Below are 18,379 nucleotides of genomic sequence, written 5' to 3'. Positions count from 1 at the left end.
GGGCGGGGGACTGCGGCGCGCACGGACCCGGGCGAGCGCCCGCCTGGACCGCCTTCTGGGCCTCGGAGCGCGGCTCCGCCGCCGCCCGCCAGCCTCCGCCGCCCCGCCGGGCGGGCCCGGGCAGCAGACTGCACCTCCGCCCCGCCCTCTCACCCCCGGATTGACACTGAACGTTCTGCCGGGGGCTTGCCGGACAGCGCGCCTCCGCCAATTGGCGGCCTCGCTGGGCGGACCCCAGGCCCTGTCGCGAGCCTCGGCCAATCAGACGCGTAGGCCCGCCCAGCTGGGGCCTCGCAAGCGCGCGAGTGGCCAGGCGTCCTAGGGGCGAGTCATGGGGCCGAGAGCCTATGGCAGCACGGGAGGGTCACGGAGAACCAATGGGCGGCGGCGCAGCACCGTCAGTCAGGGCGGCCTAGGCCAATGAGCTGCGGGCTGCGGGGGCGTCACGGACAGCAGCAGCGGACTTGGGCTGAGGTTCCCGGGCGGGCGGGCGCGGAGAGACGCGGGAAGCAGGGGCTGGGCGGGGGTCGCGGCGCCGCAGCCAGCGCAGCCAACCCGAGGGGCCGCCGCCGCCGCCGCCCAGCGCGCTCCGGGGCCGCGGGCCGCCTCCAGCACCCGCCGCGCCGCAGCTCCGGGACCGGCCCCGGCCGCCGCCGCCGCGATGGGCAACGCCGCCGCGGCCAAGAAGGGCAGCGAGCAAGAGAGCGGTGAGTGCCCGGGCCGTGACCCCGATCCCGGCCCCGCGCTGCCAGCCCCCTCCCTATCCATCACTGCCTGGCCCCTCCCCCTACGCGCCCCCCCCATTTCTCTCTGCTTACCCCTCAGCGCCCCTTCCTCTGCCTGTCCAAGGTTGGGGCCCAAGGCCCGCAGATGGCCCCGTAGGAGCCCCCTTGCCAAAGACCGCCCCCCACTGCAAAGACTGTGCTCCCCCCCAGCTGTCACTGCCAACCATGGTACGTATGACCGCTGGGGCCCCACATGGGGCCCTGTCACCACCCCACTGTCTCCTCTCCTGGTCCCTCTCCCCAGATTCTAATCCCTCCACTTCCTCACTCACCTCTTACACAGATGTGACCCACTGCCAAACCCCGACCCAGGCCTCTGCCAGTCTGGGAGTGCTGTGGGGTATGCCTCCACCCCGCAGGGACCTTGGCCACTTGGTGACCACACCCCTCCCCCCCTCCAGCCCCCGCCATCTTTCTCCTGCCCTTCCCCTCTTCACCTTATCACAGCCCCCCTCCAAACCCACTCTGTCCCCTTTGAGCACTTCCCAGAGCTACCTCCAGCATTGTTTTTCTCTTCTGTGTCACTTGGCATGGGGGACAGGATCTTTCTGGGTCCCTCTGCCCCTCTCTCACTCTGTCACTCTGCTTCTCTGCTGTGCCTCCTCCTCCAAGCAAGCGTCTGTCCCTGGCTGGGGTAGCAGACTGTTTATGAACCTAGAGAACTACTTCTGTGCTTCAAAAGCCAAGTTTGAGCCGATCTTGCTGGAATTCATTGCATCCTCTTTCCGGGGTTGGGGCGGCGGGGGGGGGGGTGTCAGCAGAGAGCCCCTTCCCATCTCCTGCTGTTCCGTGAGCTCTAGGCTCCTTGGAGGGCCCTTCAATAAATGGTTGTTTCACAACTGAGGCTCTGTCATTCACCCAGTCCCCCAGGCTTCTTCACCCGCTCCTGGCTTGGGATGAAAAGTAGAGGATGAAGAGGGTCTGGGTTTAGCAAGGCTCATTCAGCTTGAGCTGGGATGGTGAGAAGGAGGTATCAAGGGATGGCAGTTGGGAAGAGAAGTGGTTGACATCTAATGACTTGCTTTGCCAAGAGACAAACAGATTCTGATCATTCCCAGCATTCAGCCAGAGAGGGGACTATTTCCCCCTCAGCTCCCAAATATATTGGCCTTTTCCAGCCAGCCGGGGAAAGAGATTCTTTATCTGGAAGTGCCTTCAGAAATGGTCTCTAGCCCCTTCCTCAAGTCCTCCAGCTCTTAAATTGTCATCACTCCAGGCCTAAAGCTGGACCTCAGCTAGGATCCCCTTCCAGTTACCCAGAAATAGAGTTGAAAAGGAATGGCCACATCAAAATACGCTCTTCCCAGTTACTGGTCTCAAACCCCAGTGTCTGAGTTCCCTGAATGCTCCCTCCCAGAAAGACCCAGGCATGAAAGCCAGGGAACTTTATTCCCACCCAGACTCAAATGGCAGAACTCGGAGTCACTGAGCAACCATGGAGAGGCCTGACATGTCACCGATGGGTGGGGGACGGGAAGGCAAGTGCCTGTAGCTGAGCGCTTGATGACAGAGGAGCAGGTGGGTAGTGACCAAAAAAGGTCTGGGCATGAGCTTGGAGGGGACTAGGCAGAGGGGGAGGGGCTGGGCCCCCAGCAGGTGAGACCGGCTGAGAGGTGGAAGGTGGAGGCAGGCAGCTGTACATTGCAGTGGCTCAGTTGAAAGTTGGGGAGATGACATAGTCCTGGAAAACTTTCAAGGCGTATCAAACACATGCAGTGGGGAGTGGGGGTGGAAAGCCACACAAGGAAAAGGAGCCCTAAGGAAAAGATCAGAGGCTTCGGAAGGAACCACTAATTCAGAGCACAGGCCGGACACCCAGGAATGGACTCTCAAGGTGAAATAGAGCCACTGTTTACTGGGCATCCAGGATGTGCCAGGCTGAATGGTCTCCACAGATCTATCTGCTCGAGTGATTTTTCATAGCGGGCTGTTATCTGAATTTTCCAAACAAGCTCTCTGAGTTTGACATAGATGATGCCACAGAGGCAGGATTCACATCCAGATCCACCTACCAGACAACTTCCTGGACCCCAGGGTTTCCCAACTCAAACATTCTCAAGCCGCCTCCCTGATTTTTACTATATTCACTTCTATTTTGTTAACTTAAATAAAAATTTTGACTCGCTTTTGTTCAGATGTAAATTTTGATCTGTCCTAAGCAATATTATAAATGAAATCACAGGATTGCTGTGCCAGTGATATTCTCTCTGATATGCATTAAAAATACAATGTAACTAGAAAAGTGAAACATCCCTAAAATCATTTCATGCCCCGCCAGTGGGACCTGTGTCACACTTTGGGAAAGGCCCTAAGCTGTACTTCCTTCCAGAGGCTTGCACGGGCTCTCAGAGAAGGAAATAGGATGAGGCAGGGAGCCCCTCTTCGCTTCAAATCTCCAATTCTGAGAGGATGGAGTTAAGACAAAATTTGCCTTCTCGTAACCAGGGTCGGCTGGGGGTGGGGTAGTAGTAGCCAGGCCAGCCTGCAGGGGGCACCTGAATTTCATCTGCCAGATGTCAGCCCTACTGGAGTAAGGAAGATGACCGAGCCTTAGTAGGCACCAGTTCAGCATCCCACAGCCCCCAATACTACCGGCTCCATGCCGGGGCAGGACAGCATTGGCTTCCTCCCAAGAGGGTAGGGATCCAGAATGAGCCCTGGGGTGGGGTGAGGGAAATCTGTACCCAAAGTTACCAGAGCCATTGTCAGGGGCCTGGGTAAGATGCTAAGAGGGCAGAGAAAAACAAGACCAAGCCCTGGGCCCCGAGCAAGCTGGAGGAATTGAGAGAGGGCAGTGGCCTCAAGAGGCCCTGGGACAGGCGGCCAAGTGGGGCTCAGGCCTTGGCTGCCCTGACCAAAGACACCCCTGAGAGCTGGTCCATGGGAGAAGGGACAGGTCTGGTGAGAAGGAGCCCTCCAGATACCATCCCCCCCCCCAGGTCCCAAGGACAAGCAGATCCAGTCTCCGAGAGTGAGAACTGCCCCCCAAGAGGTCCCTAAATGGGAAGAATTGTGGCCCTCTAACGTACTACAGAAGTCCCAGAGGGCCAAACACTGTCTGTGCGTTGGCAGTTGTATGGGTGCCCAAGAGGGTCATGCCAAGGCAGCTTTTCCTTTAGCCCAACCAGGCTTACAGAAGCTTGAGGGTCCTCTCTGCCCCTTCCCTGCACCCCCACTGGCCCCAGGTTGGCTTTCTTTTCCTGACACCACCCCGCAACTCCCTGGCTCCCCCTATAGGCAGGGCTTTGGGGATGGGCAGCCAAGCTGGTGCAGCAGGTCTCATGAGCCTTCCCAGCCACCATAGTCCTGGTGACCTGAGAGGAAGACTTGAGTGATGGCTTCCAACCCCAGCAATGGTGAGGCTGAGCCCTGTTGCTATAGCAACTTACCAGGCACTCTCTGACACTCAAGTCAGGGAAGGACTGCAGTAGAGTTTAGGGAACAGGTGAAGAGGAAAAGTCTGTGGACCCCTGGCTGGCCCTAGAAACCCTCCCTTACTAACAACCCTGAGCTGGGGGGCCTGGGGAAGAGCAGGCGAGATGGGTGGTTCAGTTCAGACACGGAGGGGATGGTCACCCAGAGCGGGGGTCCAGCTCAGAGCCGGGCAATGGGGTAGTCCAGCTCAGTGTTGAGGTTCAGCTCAGATTGGGGGTTGGTCCAGCTCAGTGATGGAGTCCACGTCATAATGGACAGTGGCCCAGTATAGAATGAGGGTCCATCAGACTGTGGGTCGGTCCAGTCCAGTGTTGGGGTCCAGCTCAGGCTGGGGAATGGTCCAGTCCAGGGCTTGGTTTTCCGGCCCCAGAATTTCCAGGACAACCAGGTTTCGGGGAGTAGCAGGTCCTGAGATTGTTGTCTGGGGGGGTCTGAGGCTGGGCTCCTGCCTCCTGATGGGGCCCTGGCTTTTTGAGGGATGCTCTCTCTGTGAGCTCCAATTGAATCCGGACCACGGTGGAGGCTGGCACCCCTCCTGTGGGAGACATGGGCCGGCTGACAAGCTCTAAAGACAGCAGCCAGCTGGGTTTCCCTTCTCTGCCACTTCCTGTTGTCAGCAGGGGCCATGGGTGCCAGGCACTCTCGGGAGAAGCTGCCACTGACCCTCCACTTCTTTTGGGATCTGGAAAGAAGGAGGAAGATGGTCAAGGCTGCCTCCCCCTCCCCCACCCCAGGGTTTAGCGTTTCGTTTCCGGTTTGGACTTGCATGGCTGAGAGCAGAGCCAAGCACAGGGCAAGGTTTGATAGAGGCCAAGGACATCCCAGGATGCCATTCCCCCCTCCGCCCCTGCATAGAAGCAAGACAAAGTCAGATGTACCCATTTCTTTCTCAAAGTAGCAGAATTTGGGGGCTCCAGGTTCAAAGAGCACTTGGGAGAGGAGATAGGGTAGCTCTCACTGCCCCCCCCCACTCCCGCCTTTCTCTCCAGCTGCTCTTTCGGCTAATTAACGGAGCTCTGGGGCCTCTTTGGCCCCCAGGGAGGCCCCAGCTGCTGCCTGGGCCTGAGCCTTAACTCCTTCCCCTCTGCCCAGTGGGCACTGCCCTGGGCACATTGGGTGTCATCCTCAGGGTAGTCCAGCACCCACTGAGAAAGGCAGGGCCTGTCAGCCCGGGAGCAGTGTAGTCCCTGGAACGGGAAGTTAGCTTTAGCACCCCACCCCCAGGACAGGCAGGCCAGCCTGAGGAGGGACACCCTCAGGACAATCTTCCCACCACCTCCTGCCAAGGAGGGGCCTTTACAAACCTTGGCCAGCGGGAGCAGGTACCTTTAAATGCTTCCCTGGCAACCAGCTCCTCCTCCCCTGTCCCCCGAGGCCTTCCCGAGGAAGCCAGCTCCGAGGCTCTGCGTATTCCTGGTTTCCCTGCAAAGGGAAGGTTCCAGGAGAGCTTAGGGAGGCCTGGGATGGATCTGGGGTCAGGTAGAGGCTGGGATGGGGACTCAGAGACCACCTTCCAGCTGTGGCTGCAGCTGCTTCTCTGGGGCCATGTGATTGTCCGTTTCCTGGGCTACCTGCGCTGCAGCCTCTGGGCACCTAAGCAGAGCCAGCACCCTGAGCCTCGCTGGCCAGGGGTAGATGGGCCCCAGATCACCCCATCCCACTCTACCCCCCATTTTGCCCTCTGCTGGAAGAGGCAGGAAGCAGAGGTGAGTATGGGGGCTCCTGGCTGGGGTTCCCCCCATCATTATCCCTCTTTATCTGCCCACTCTTTCTGGTACTGCCACACCCTGTGCCCCATCCCCAAATCTGGCAAGCTGATAGCACCAGAGAGCACACAGCCTGGGCCCTTCAGCATTTCGAAAGGCCAGAACAGGGCTGTGTCAGAATCAAGGCACCGTGTGGAGCCTCCTAGTGGGGTACCAGCAGACAGACAGATCCACCAAGGCGGGAAAAACAGGACATGGCAGTTCTCAGGGATTTTGCTGAGAGCAAAAGAGGAAGCAGGACCAGGCTTTCTCCTGGGTTCCTCTTAAACTCGCTCCTCTCTGCCTTTCTGGGTGAGTGACGGTAGAATCCCAGGAGGGTGCCTTCACTCCCACCTTCGTCCAGAATTCAGTGTGTACGTTTGGAGGTTTCCAAGGAATGTGTTGTGTGTCAAGAAAGATTCTGCCAGAGAAAGCATTGGATGTGGTGCAGCCCCCAGGTTCAGGGAGGCCTCAGACAGTTGGTGGCTCAGCCAGGCACCAGCCTAGGACTCTCGGCCATCCTTGACCACCCCCTCTCCGCCTGGTCATTCTTTGTAGGGCTTTCCTAGCCCACAGTCTCTCCTCCATCTGCCACGCTTGCAGCTCCATGGAAGGCTCTTCTCTGCAGATGCTGAGGGAGAGCCTTGCGGGTGATGGGGGGCGGGGGGGTGGCTACTCAAAAGGCTGTGGGGGTTCCTGGCACTGCATATGGGTGAGATAGGCAGATATCTGACAGGCAAGGCCAAAGTACCAGTGTGCAGGACCCCTCAGGGTGGCATCCGTCCCAGGAACATCAGGGTTGAGGACAGCTCTGTCCATGGGCCATCCTGGTGCCCTGCAACCAGTCAGAAGCAAAGCAGTTAACCTCGTGGGCAGTGGGGTCCGGGAAGTGATCTGAGACCAGTCTTCTCATGGGTACAATGAGAGTAATAGCAGCTCTGAGCCATCAGTGTAGGAATTAAGCATGGAAAGCACTCAGCACAGAGCTGGCACTCAGGGAGGGTCCCTGAACAACAGCGCGCCTGACCCCAGGGGACGGTTACAAGGACACGTCCATACCGTAAGAATCCATCAGGTTGAGCATTTAAGATTTGAGCACTCAGTGCTCCTCCTGTATTTTATATCTCCATTTTAAAAACTACTTAAAAGCAAAATTAATAGCTGACATTTATATGGCACTAACCCCTGTGCCGGCCACCATCCAAACCCCCTTTGCCAAGATTAACTCATTCGGTCTTCACAACCACCCCACCAGGTCATTACTATTATTATCCCCATTTTACAGACGAGGAAAACCAAGGCCCAGAGGTGCGATCAGTTGCCTAAGGTCACGTAGCTCATCAGGGACCAGGCTGGGATCTGAACTTGATCTTATCCCAGAATCCTGGCCCTTAACTGTTTTGCCGGGCTGCCTCTCCACATGGGCGGGAATGCCTGTTTTCAGGCCTCAGTTTCCTAGGGTGGTAAACAGAATGGTTAAAATGAAAGTTGACAAGTGAACCAAATGAGATAGTGGACGCGAAGCAGCAAGCCCAGGTTCCGCCAGGAAGTCTTCAATGTTAGCCAGACGGTGATGTTCGCCTTGGGGTGCTGAAGGGCCTGTAGGGGGCAGGCATCAGGCGAGGTTTCCCTTGAGCGAGCTCTGGAACGAGGGCCCCTCCATTGGCAAAGGTGGGAATGGAGCCAGCCGGGGGCCAAGGCAACAGCTGAACCCCCCAAGGGCGCCTGCTACCCGAGCCCCAGAGGCCTCCACCCTGGGCCGGCCTCCCCAGAGAAGGGGCCAGAGGAACAGCCAAATCCCGAGGCTATAAATACCTCGGCTGGCGTCGTCCCCTGGCCCTGGAATGTCAGTCAGAACTGGGGCGAGTGGGGGTGGGCTGGCCTGGGCGCCGGTCTCTGTCCCCCTGAGAGTGACCCCCGAATTGCCCTGTCCCCCATTTGGGACAGAATTGAGGCTGGACCCCACCTCTCTGTAGTAAAGGAGACCCCAGACCCCAGCCCAGATCAGGGCCCCCCCACCAGGCTACCCTCAGACTCAGCCAGGACACCCGAAGGCACTGGGAGAAGGTCAGGCTCTGGATTGAGACGACTGCACCCCACTTTCCACAAACCGGCCTCTCCCCAGGAATAGCCCAGGCCCGCGCCAACGAGATGGGGTCTCCATCTCACTCTCTCCTCTTTTCCTTTCAGTGAAAGAATTCTTAGCCAAAGCCAAAGAAGATTTTCTTAAAAAATGGGAAAATCCTGCTCAGGTAAGCCCCCTGGGTACAGAGCCCTGGGAGGGATAGCTGACAGCCCCCTGCCCCTCAACTGCATCCCTGTGCCATGGCTAGGATTTTACGGCCCTGTGGAGGGCTCCAGACCTGCCCTCATTCTCTCCCTAGATGCCCATGGGGGCACCTGATCACTCACTGCCAGGTTCCCCCACCCCACCAATCCCGTCCAACTGGCAGCCCCTGCCCCCCAGGCAGCTGCCAGCAGCTCCTGGGCCCCAGGCCAGGGCCGGATCTGGCCCCTGCCACCAGCCTTGAGGAATGTACCCTCCGCCATCTTGTTTTTCCACCCCCTGTCCTCACCCCCCTAGCTCCACCTGGTCCCCAGGGCCCCCTCTGCTGGTTGCAGAGGGAACACCCCGAACTTTGGCCTAGCAGGCTAGACGGGGTGTCGGGGGGTGGTCCCTGACCCTCCAGACCCTTGTGCCCACAGAATACAGCCCATCTGGATCAGTTTGAACGAATCAAGACCCTCGGCACGGGCTCCTTCGGGCGGGTGATGCTGGTGAAGCACAAGGAGACCGGGAACCACTTCGCCATGAAGATCCTCGACAAACAGAAGGTGAGCCCAGCCCTGCCACAAGGCCCTGGTCCAGCCACCAGGGCTTTGCCTGGGCTCTTCCCACCACCTGGAGTGGTCTTCCCACCTATCCACTCACCAGCTATCTCCTGAGCCTCCATAATGTACCAGACCCAAGGGCGGGAAGGGTACCACGCTGCCTTCAGGAAGCTTTCGCCAGGAGGAAAAGCACCCTAAGACGTAAAGCCCACACGGGCTCAGACACCTAGCCTGTATCGAGGAAGCCAGAAGTCTTCCTGGGGGAAGCGATGTTTACACAGACCTTCTTTCTGTAAATATTTTGTTTCTGAATTTTATTTTATTTTATTATACAGCAGGTTCTCATTAGTTATCCATTTTATACATATTAGTGTATATATGTCAATCCCAATCTCCCAATTCATCACACCACCCCCTGCCCTTTGTAAATTTTTTTTTTTTTTTTTTTTTTTTTTTTTTGCGGTACACGGGCCTTTCACCGCTGGGGCCTCTCCCGTTGCGGAGCACAGGCCCTGGATGCGCAGGCCCAGCGGCCATGGGCCACGGGCCCAGCCGCTCCGCGGCATGTGGGATCCTCCCGGACCGGGGCACGAACCCGTGTCCCCTGCATCGGCAGGCGGACTCTCAATCACTGCGCCACCAGGGAAGCCCCTGTAAATATTTTTGAAACCCTACATTTTGCCAGGCGATGCTCTAGAGCAGCACCATCCAGGAGACATATCACACAAGCCACATATGGTTTTAAATTTTCTAGAATCCTCATTTTATTTATTTTTATTTATTTGGTAGCACTGCGTGGCTTGCAGGATCTTAGTTCCCGAGCCACGGATCGAGCCCTGGGCCCTCGGCAGTGAGAGCATGGAGTCCTAACCACTGAACCACCAGGGAATTCCCTAGAATCCTAGTTTTAAAAGTTTAAAAAAGGCAGAATTCATTTTAACAATATGTTGTAACTAAGCCAGTATATCTACAATATTATCATTTAAATGTATGTATCCAGTGTAGAAACATCCTTAATGAGACATTTTACATTCTTTTTTTCCGTACTAAGTCTTAGAAATCCAGCGTGCATTTTACACATATAACACATCTCCATTCAGATGTTAATTTTCACTGGAAAGACAAGAAAAAGTAGAGAAATTGAAAAAGCAGATTCACATAGCCCAGGTTGTTCCAAACAGGCTTGAAAGTTGTCTGGTAACTGTGCCAAGTATCAGTTTTTAAATTTTCTTTTTTTTTAATTTCTTTATTTCTTTCTTTATTTTTGGCTGAGTTGGGTCTTCGTTGCTGTGCATGGACTTTCTGTAGTTGCAGCGAGCGGGGGGTACTCTTCTTTGCGGTGCACAGGCTCTAGGCACGAGGGCTTCAGTAGTTGTGGCACATGGGCTCAGTAGTTGTGGCTCACAGGCTCTAGAGTGCAGACTCAGTAGTTGTGGAACACGGGCTTAGTTGCTCCACAGCATGTGGGATCTTCCCAGACCAGGGCTCAAACCCGTGTCCCCTGCATTGGCAAGTGGATTCTTAACCACTGTGCTGCCAGGGAAGTCCCTAAATTTTCACTATATATATATTTATTTTTTTATTTTTTTCTTTTTGTCTGCCTTGGGTCTTCGTTGCTGAGCGCAGGCTTTCTCTAGTTGCAGAGAGCAGGGGCTACTCTTCGTTGCGGTGCGCGGGCTTCTCAGTGCAGTGGCTTCTCTTTGTTGCGGAGCACGGGCTCTAGGCGCAAGGGCTTCAGTAGTTGTGGCGTGCGGGCTCAGTAGTTGTGGCGCACGGGCTTAGTTGCTCCGCGGCATGTGGGATCTTCCCAGACCAGGGCTCAAACCCGTGTCCCCTGCGTTGGCAGGTGGATTCTTAACCACTACGCCACCAGGGAAGCCTTAAATTTTCATGTTAGATTCTTCAAATTTTAAACTTGGTTCCCCAGCCAACGAACCAATTTCAAGTACTCAGCAACCATATGTGGCTAGTGAGGAATCTACTGGACAGTGCAGGTATAGACCCAAAGGATGTAGCTGTGAGCAAAGCAGAAAAAGCCCCAGTGCAGTGGGGCTTAGAGCTGACCAAGGGGCCAGGCTGCCTGCGTGTGACTGGCTGGACTGATGTTGACTAGCTGCATGTGAACTTGGGCACGGCACCCTCCCTCTCTGCATCTGGGCTTCCAAACTTGCATGCTCCCATTGCATACCCCTCAGGGCTCCTGTCAGAGAGTGTGAGACGGCTGCTGGGGACAGCTGAGGGCTGAGGAGGAATTAGCCCTGGGTTCAAGTGGTTGTGGGGGGCGGGGTATCCTCTAGATGCAGGGAAGGTATTTCTAAATCCCCCACCCCTTGGGTGCTACTCCCACCTGTCTGTTTGGTTTCAACTCAGCTGCCCCTTCCTCCAGGAAGCCTTCTCTGACTCCCCAGGCTTCACCGGATGCCTTATCTGGGCATCCACAGGCCCCAAGCTTCCCCCACCACAGCTCTGACCCCTGTGGCCTGGTGACTCATGTGTTCCTGCCCTGAACTGCATGCCATGTGGGGACAGGCACCCAGCCCAGGGCTTGACAGGCCCCAGGCACTCAAACGATTCTGGACGGAGGACCCAGCCCAGCCCTGGCACATCTACTTTTGGGTGGCAGGGAAGAAAAGAGCTCTCTCACACCCGCTCCTCGCTCCTCTCCCACCCCTGCAGGTGGTAAAGCTGAAGCAGATCGAGCACACCCTGAACGAAAAGCGCATCCTGCAAGCGGTCAACTTTCCGTTCCTTGTCAAACTCGAGTTCTCGTTCAAGGTGGGGTCCCAGCGGCCGCAGACCAGGGCCACTGCCGGGTGGCGCAGCCTCTGGGTTCCCAGAGCTGGGGCTCAGCCAACCACAACCAGTGGTTGCCCGAAAAGGCAGACCCACTGATCGGGGAGCGGTGAAGAAGGCCCCCGGGGGTGGAGGGCAAGTCAGCCTGGGACTCTCATAGACCCCAAGTTCAGCTGGGCCTGCCAACTTATAGCTTGATAACCTTGGGCAAGTCCCCCAACCTGGATAACATCCCTCAAAATCATCGATCCATTTACAGCAAGAACCTGACACACAGCCACAAACTGCCGCTCAGCCTGGGTTCAAATCCCAGCCTTGCACTTCCTGGCGGTGTGACCCTGGCAAGAAACTTCACCCCCATGAGCCTTAGTTTCTTCATCTGTAAAATGGGGATCATGGCAGGCCCCACGTGGTGGGGCTGCCATGACAGTTCCAACCGCATCATGAGCACCCTGCGTGAGCTGTTTTGAGTGCCGTCCTAAGCCATGACTGTGAGAGTTGGGAAAGGCCCCTCGGGGCCTGTTACCCCAGCAGTCACAAGGACCCCAGGCTTTGTTTAAGGCTCTGCTGCCACCATCTTGAAATTCATAATCATTTTTTTAACAAGGGGCCTCACTTTTATTTTGAGGGGGGGACTCACACAATCTGTAGCCCATCCTGGTCCCATTTGACAGATGACAAAACTGTGGCCCCAAGAGCCTTGCTCAAGACAGTCACAGACAGGAGCCACCACAGAGTTCTCTCTGCAGCGCAGGCATGCCAGCCAGGTCCCTGATGTGCCTCTAGCCAGCCCTCACTTTTGGCCCCCGTAAGCAGGATCATGGCTGCCCCTTCTTTCTCACGGGCAGAATGAAATGAGACAGGTAGTCAGTGAGCACAGTGCCTGGCGCTTGGAACGCGCTTCACATGGGAACCAAAATTGTTGTTGTCGCTTTGTGTCTGACACCTGCCTTCAGGTGGGGCCTGGGGCTTGGGGAGTGGGGCCCTGATCAGCTGCTGCTTCCCGCAGGACAACTCAAATTTATACATGATCATGGAGTACGTGCCTGGTGGGGAGATGTTCTCACATCTGCGGCGGATCGGGAGGTTCAGGTGAGCCCGACGCCCTCTGCCACCCTGGGCCTGGGGTGTGCATGGGTGTCGTCCGTGGAAGTGGCCTCTTCAGGTCCCTGTGGGTTCTTGTTCCCCCGAGCTGAGGAATCTACGATGTCTCAGCCACCACGAAACAAAACAAACACGGTGACTTAGGCGTCACCATGTAAGTGGGCAATTTCGTGTCGTTTTAAAATTTGTGCTATCTTATTTATATAGATGTGCACTTTACATACAATAAAGTGCACAGGTTTTCAATACCCTGTTCCATGAGTTTTGACAGCTGCATTCACATGTGTAACCACCACCCCAGAAAATTCCCTCAAATGCCTTTCTTGGCAAATCACCACCCCAACAAAGGCAAACGTCCTTTCTGGCTTCAAACACCACAAATGTGTTTGGTCTGGGTCTGGACTTGATATAAATGGAATCACACAGTTCATATTCTTCTGTCCCTTTCTTCTCTTGCTTCACATAATCGTTTCTTGATCCAGCCACATTGTTGGGTATATTCATCGTTTGTCCTGGTGGTGGTGTTGGGTAGGATCCCATTATAGGAATCTATCACAATCTGTGATTCCATTCCTCTGTGGACGGACATTTGGGCTCTTTCCAGTTTGGGGCTGTATATGAATAAGGCTTCTCTGCTGATGCATTTTAATCGCTGGGCTGGAGGCAGCTCGATAGGCCCACCTGCTGGGCCATTGGCGGGTGGGCAGGTCCTGCTGGTGTGGCCACCCACTCTCACCCATCCTCTCCCTGCTTGTCCCCATCAGTGAGCCCCATGCCCGCTTCTACGCAGCCCAGATCGTCCTGACCTTTGAGTACCTGCACTCGCTCGATCTCATCTACCGGGACCTGAAGCCGGAGAACCTCCTTATCGACCAGCAGGGCTACATTCAGGTGCCCACTGGGCTGGGCGAGGGGCAGCCCCAGGTGGCCACAGCCTGAACCCTCCCACCCTCCCGGCCAACCGCCCATTCTTGTGCCCACAGGTGACAGACTTCGGTTTCGCCAAGCGTGTGAAAGGCCGCACCTGGACCTTGTGCGGCACCCCCGAGTACCTGGCCCCCGAGATCATCCTGAGTAAAGTAGGCGCTTCCCTACCCCTCCCACCGCTCTGAGGCCTGCTCCACTGCCGGCGGCCCCCTCCTCACCCTTCTCCCCTCACCTGCTCCCCTCCTCTCGCTCCAGGGCTACAACAAAGCTGTGGACTGGTGGGCCCTGGGGGTTCTCATCTATGAGATGGCCGCTGGCTACCCGCCCTTCTTCGCTGACCAGCCCATCCAGATCTATGAGAAGATTGTCTCTGGGAAGGTGAGGCCCGGATATGGGGGCTCAGGCCTAAGCCTGACCCTTCCCTGCCTGTCCTGCTCACTGTGGAGCCCTGATCGTCATTGTCAGAACAGCCTAGGGAATTCCCTGGCGGTCCAGTGGTTCGGACTCTGAGCTTGCTTCCACTGCAGGGGGCACAGGTTCGACCCCTAGCTGGGAAACTAAGATCCCGAGTGCTGTGTGGGGCGGCCAAAGAAAAACAGAAAAAGAACAATCGAGAAGTTGATCAAGTCAGGCCAGGTGGTGAAGCCAGGCACACGCACTACGCTAACTGAGGCTACCACTTCACACAACCTCGCTGTCTGATTCTGGACCACAGTGCCCAAATCCTAAGGGTTTTCAAAACCCCAGGTCTCACCCAAACTCCTGCCCTGCCTGCCAGGAGGCTGGTCTCGTCTCTAGTCGGCCCCGTTAGCATGAATTTTCACAAGTTTCACAGCAAAAAAGCAAGCATGTTCAGTTCCCAGGCGCTACCCCAGACCCCTCCGGGGAGTCACTTTGGACATAAGGCCCTGCCTCCTTTCCCAAATGCAGACTTTCTAACTTGCAGGGTGTGGGTAAGGGGTGGCGGAACCGTTAGAGCCCCGGAGTGCATTAAGTACCCGCTGCCCCATGCACCCCCTCGGTCGTACCCCACCACTCTGAGGGAGTGAGGAAGCCGAGGTGCAGAGATTGGACATGTCTGGTTCAAGATCACACGGCAGCATCGTCTCAAAAGAGGTTGGGGACCCCACCTCTCACTGCAGCTCACCCACCTCACCAGGAGGACCAACCATCCCTCCATCTGGCCCAGGAAATGGTGTGAGTGGCTCCCAGCTCAGCCTAGGTGGGCTGAGCTGGCTCTAAGTCCCAGCTCTGCCACCCATCGGCTTTGAAACCTCAGGCCAATGTCTTCGCTTCTCTGAGTCTTATCCATCTCAGAACTGGGGAACTAGCCACTTGCCTCTCAGAGAGGTTGAGAGAATCACCACCTGCAAAGTGGGGTCACTAAAAAAGGGAAAGATGAGGTGTCTACCACCAGGCAGAACAGAAATTGCCAAGAAAATGGCCCAGAGTGGGGGAAAAAAAGAAGAAAAAGCCATAGAAGTTTTCGAGGCGGGAGAGAAATGAGTGTGACTCCCTTCTTTGTAGCATTTCACAGTTCCCACGCACCCTCAGCGGGATTATCTCCCTCATGCAGCCCTGGGATATCTGCCCCGTGCCAGAGAGGCAGGCACAGGCCCAGAGAGGTTAAGGGCCGTGGCCAAGGTCACACAGCATGGAAGAGGCAGAGCAGTGCTGGAAGTCGGTTCTTGCAGCTCTAAATCCAGTGACTGCTTGCATACAAAGCTGTGGACTCAAAGCATTTGGGGAAAGTTTCTGGAAGAGTTGAACTGAGCCTCAGAGAATGGAAGAGCCTTAGCTATGCAGAGAGAGAAATAGACAAACAATTATTTCTCTCAGAAGCATGAATACTTCTGAAGTCCCCAGACCCTAGCAGAGCTGCCTTAGGAAGCAGTGGCTAAGAATGCAAGTTCTGGAGTCCAGCAGACCCCAGACGGAACCAACTTGCCCTGCTCCTCTGAGTGATCTTGGGCAAGCTGTTTAATCCTTCTGAGCCTCAGTTTCCTCCTCTCAGGAAATAGAAATGGGAACCTCTGGATTTCCCCGGCAATCCAGTGGTTAGGACTCCGTGGACTTCCACTGCCGAGGGCCTGGGTTCAATCCCTGGTTGGGGAACTAGGATCCCACAAGCCGCATGGTGCAGACAGAAGAATAAAATGGGAACCTCCTAGCTCTTACCTCTCCAGCAGCATCAGCATGGCTCAGGAAGTGGCTAGAAATACAGACTTTCAGGCCCCACCTGAATCAGATATCCCGAATCAGAAACTCCAGTGGGCCCAGCAAGCTGTTCTAACGGGATTCCGATGCACACTCTGGTTTGGGGTCCTCCACCCAATAAGACAATTGGATGGTGAAGGCAGTGTTCTGGGCTCCCCAAGCTCCAGATCAGTTTCCCAATCTGTCTGTGTTACCCCCTCTCCAGGTGCGGTTCCCGTCCCACTTCAGCTCCGACCTGAAGGATCTGCTGCGGAACCTTCTGCAGGTGGACCTCACCAAACGCTTTGGGAACCTCAAGAACGGGGTCAATGACATCAAGAACCACAAGTGGTTTGCCACGACCGACTGGATCGCCATCTACCAAAGGAAGGTAGGCCCCCCCTTCCCCTTGTGCTCTGAGGGTTTTGGAGGGGGGTGGGCAAGAGCCAGGGAGTGTTGCCAATGGAGAGGTGAAAAGGGAAGGGGAATTTGAAAATAGGCTGCGGGCTCTGGGTCAGTTTAGATAAGGCAGCTTAGAGCATTGGGGGTATAGAAACAGAATTGTGGGGTCATTTGGCCACTCTGTGACCTTGAACAGACTTCCCTCTCTGGAAATTAGTTTCCCCGTGGGTGAATTGGCTATAATAAGATTCTTGGGTTGTTAAGATGAGTCCATACCCTAATGCTAAGATCAGGCCTGGGTCAGAGTAAGTGATCTCATGAATGTTAGCCCATTCGCATTTATTGTTGTAACGATGATTATGTTGACTGCTGAGGTCTGAATGGCTCTTGACCCCTCTCCAGGTGGAAGCTCCCTTCATACCAAAGTTTAAAGGCCCTGGGGACACGAGTAACTTTGACGACTATGAGGAGGAAGAGATCCGAGTCTCCATCAGTGAGAAGTGTGGCAAGGAGTTTTCTGAGTTTTAGGGGTGTGCCTGTGCCCCCATGGGTTTTCTTTCTTTGTTTCTTTTTTTTTTTTTTTTTTTTGTGGTGGGTGGGAGGGTTGGATTGAACAGCCAGAGGGCCCCAGAGTCCCTTGCATCTAATTTCACCCGCCCCCGCCCCACCCTCCAGGGTAGGGGGAGCAGGAAGCCCAGATATTTGGAGGGAAACACCAGCTGCTCCCCCTCACCCCCTTCTCCCTCCTGGCCCCCCCATCCCCCCTACTGCTTTTGCCTCCCTCCTCCCCCACAGACCCCCACCCTAGCCCATTTCTGCCTGTTTTAAACGAGTTTCTCAGTTCTTCCCTTCTTCAGGTCAGACCAGGTCTTGCTGGTGTGTCAGGGACAGGGTGTGGAAAGAGGGGCCCAAACTTAACTCCAGCCACCTGCCCCCCACCCAAAAAAAAAAAAAAAAAACCACAGGCACCACTCTCTAAGGGCAAATGAATGAAAGGGTAACCTTCCCTTCAGAGCAATCTTGCCAGGGAAGGAAAGATTTTAGTGACATGTTCAGCAGGCTACTTAATACAATATTTTAAAAAAACAATTTACAATCTTATTTAAGTTCCACCAATGCCTCCCACGCTCCTTCCTCTCCCACCCCTTCCCATGCCCCTCCTCCCCAAATCCATTTTAACAAGGCTGGGAAGCAGACTGTAAAGAAAGGAGCTGGGGTTCCAACCTCTCCCCCAAGCTGCTAATCTCCCCCGACCTCCTGCCCCCTCGGGGTCCCCTGCCAAGCCTGGAAGGGTCTCAGCCCCTTTAGGAAGTCCCCACTCCCTTCTGCCCCAATAGACCTGTCTTCACCCGTGGGCTTCGGGACCTAGACAAAGCAGCTGCCCCTCTCCCTGCCAAAGAGGAGTTGTCCCCTGAAAAGATAGAGGGGGAGCCCCGAGCCCAGGGTCTTTCCTCCCAGTAACACTCTCCCCAAACTTCTTAATTTTATTCTCAACTAGACTTTAATGTCCAGCCTCCTTTCAGTTGGGAAGGCCACCCCCGCAAAAGGAGGCCAAGCCCCCCCCCCCCACCCCGCAGACGGCCCAGAGTTCAAGGCCAAGGTTGCTGGGGAGGGGCTGCTTGTTTTATTCACCCAGGAGCCTCCGCCCCCACCCCTCCCATCCTGGGCGCTCCTCCTCTGCTTAGCTGTCCGCTGTCAATCACCCGTTCTCCCCGCCCCCCCATTGTGGTTTTTTTCTCTCAATAGAAAAGTCGGGAGTCACCCCACTCATCCCCATATTTGTCCCTCTCATAATTTCTCCCCATCCCAGGAGGAGCTCTCAGGCCTGGGGTGGGGCCCCGGGTGGGCGCGGGGGCGATTCAACCTGTGTGCTGCGAAGGACGCAACTTCCTCTTGAACAGTGTGCTGTTGTAAACATATTTGAAAACTATTATCAATAAAGTTTTGTTTAAAAAAAAAGTGTCGCTGGTGTTCCTGACTTCGGTCACCCACCCACACACCCCCAGGGGGTTGGAAAGGGAATTTCGGACCACAGCGTCCAGGCTGATCAGCACCTGGTCTGCAGTCCTTGTAAAACCGGGTTTAGCTGGAATTCTGCCACTCTCCCCGCCCCGCAGGAGAAGGGGGCGCCAAACTGCCCTCTGACCCCAGATTAGGGGT

The 18,379-nt window shown here is 55.8% G+C and overlaps 2 protein-coding genes across 4 annotated transcripts; both read left to right on the top strand.

The window, feature by feature from the left end:
* The first annotated feature begins 538 nt into the window (after positions 1-538).
* PRKACA (protein kinase cAMP-activated catalytic subunit alpha) lies at positions 539-17,308 on the top strand. 3 transcript variants are annotated; one of them, XM_082650499.1, is made up of 10 exons: positions 539-707; positions 8,156-8,217; positions 8,672-8,800; positions 11,474-11,572; positions 12,600-12,682; positions 13,459-13,585; positions 13,678-13,773; positions 13,877-13,999; positions 16,044-16,208; positions 16,622-17,308. In XM_082650499.1, the coding sequence occupies exons 1-10, from the start codon at positions 662-664 to the stop codon at positions 16,745-16,747; spliced, it is 1,056 nt and encodes a 351-aa protein (XP_082506625.1). In that variant the 5' UTR covers positions 539-661; the 3' UTR covers positions 16,748-17,308. The 3 variants fall into 3 exon arrangements, with proteins under 3 accessions (XP_082506625.1, XP_082506626.1, XP_082506627.1); XM_082650500.1 differs by lacking the exon at positions 539-707 and adding an exon at positions 4,100-4,141; XM_082650501.1 differs by lacking the exon at positions 539-707 and adding an exon at positions 7,822-8,032.
* Positions 5,684-8,096, top strand: SMIM46 (small integral membrane protein 46; the record flags this gene model as incomplete). Its single annotated transcript, XM_082652005.1, has 2 exons — positions 5,684-5,926; positions 8,091-8,096. The coding sequence occupies 2 exons, from the start codon at positions 5,684-5,686 to the stop codon at positions 8,094-8,096; spliced, it is 249 nt and encodes an 82-aa protein (XP_082508131.1).
* Positions 17,309-18,379: the final 1,071 nt, after the last annotated feature.

Source organism: Grampus griseus (genome assembly GCF_964374135.1).
Source record: "Grampus griseus genome assembly, chromosome: 3".
In the NCBI taxonomy this organism is placed as follows: domain Eukaryota; kingdom Metazoa; phylum Chordata; class Mammalia; order Artiodactyla; family Delphinidae; genus Grampus; species Grampus griseus.
The sequence above is the reverse complement of the archived record's forward strand: the minus strand, read 5'-3'. Positions and strand labels throughout refer to the sequence as shown.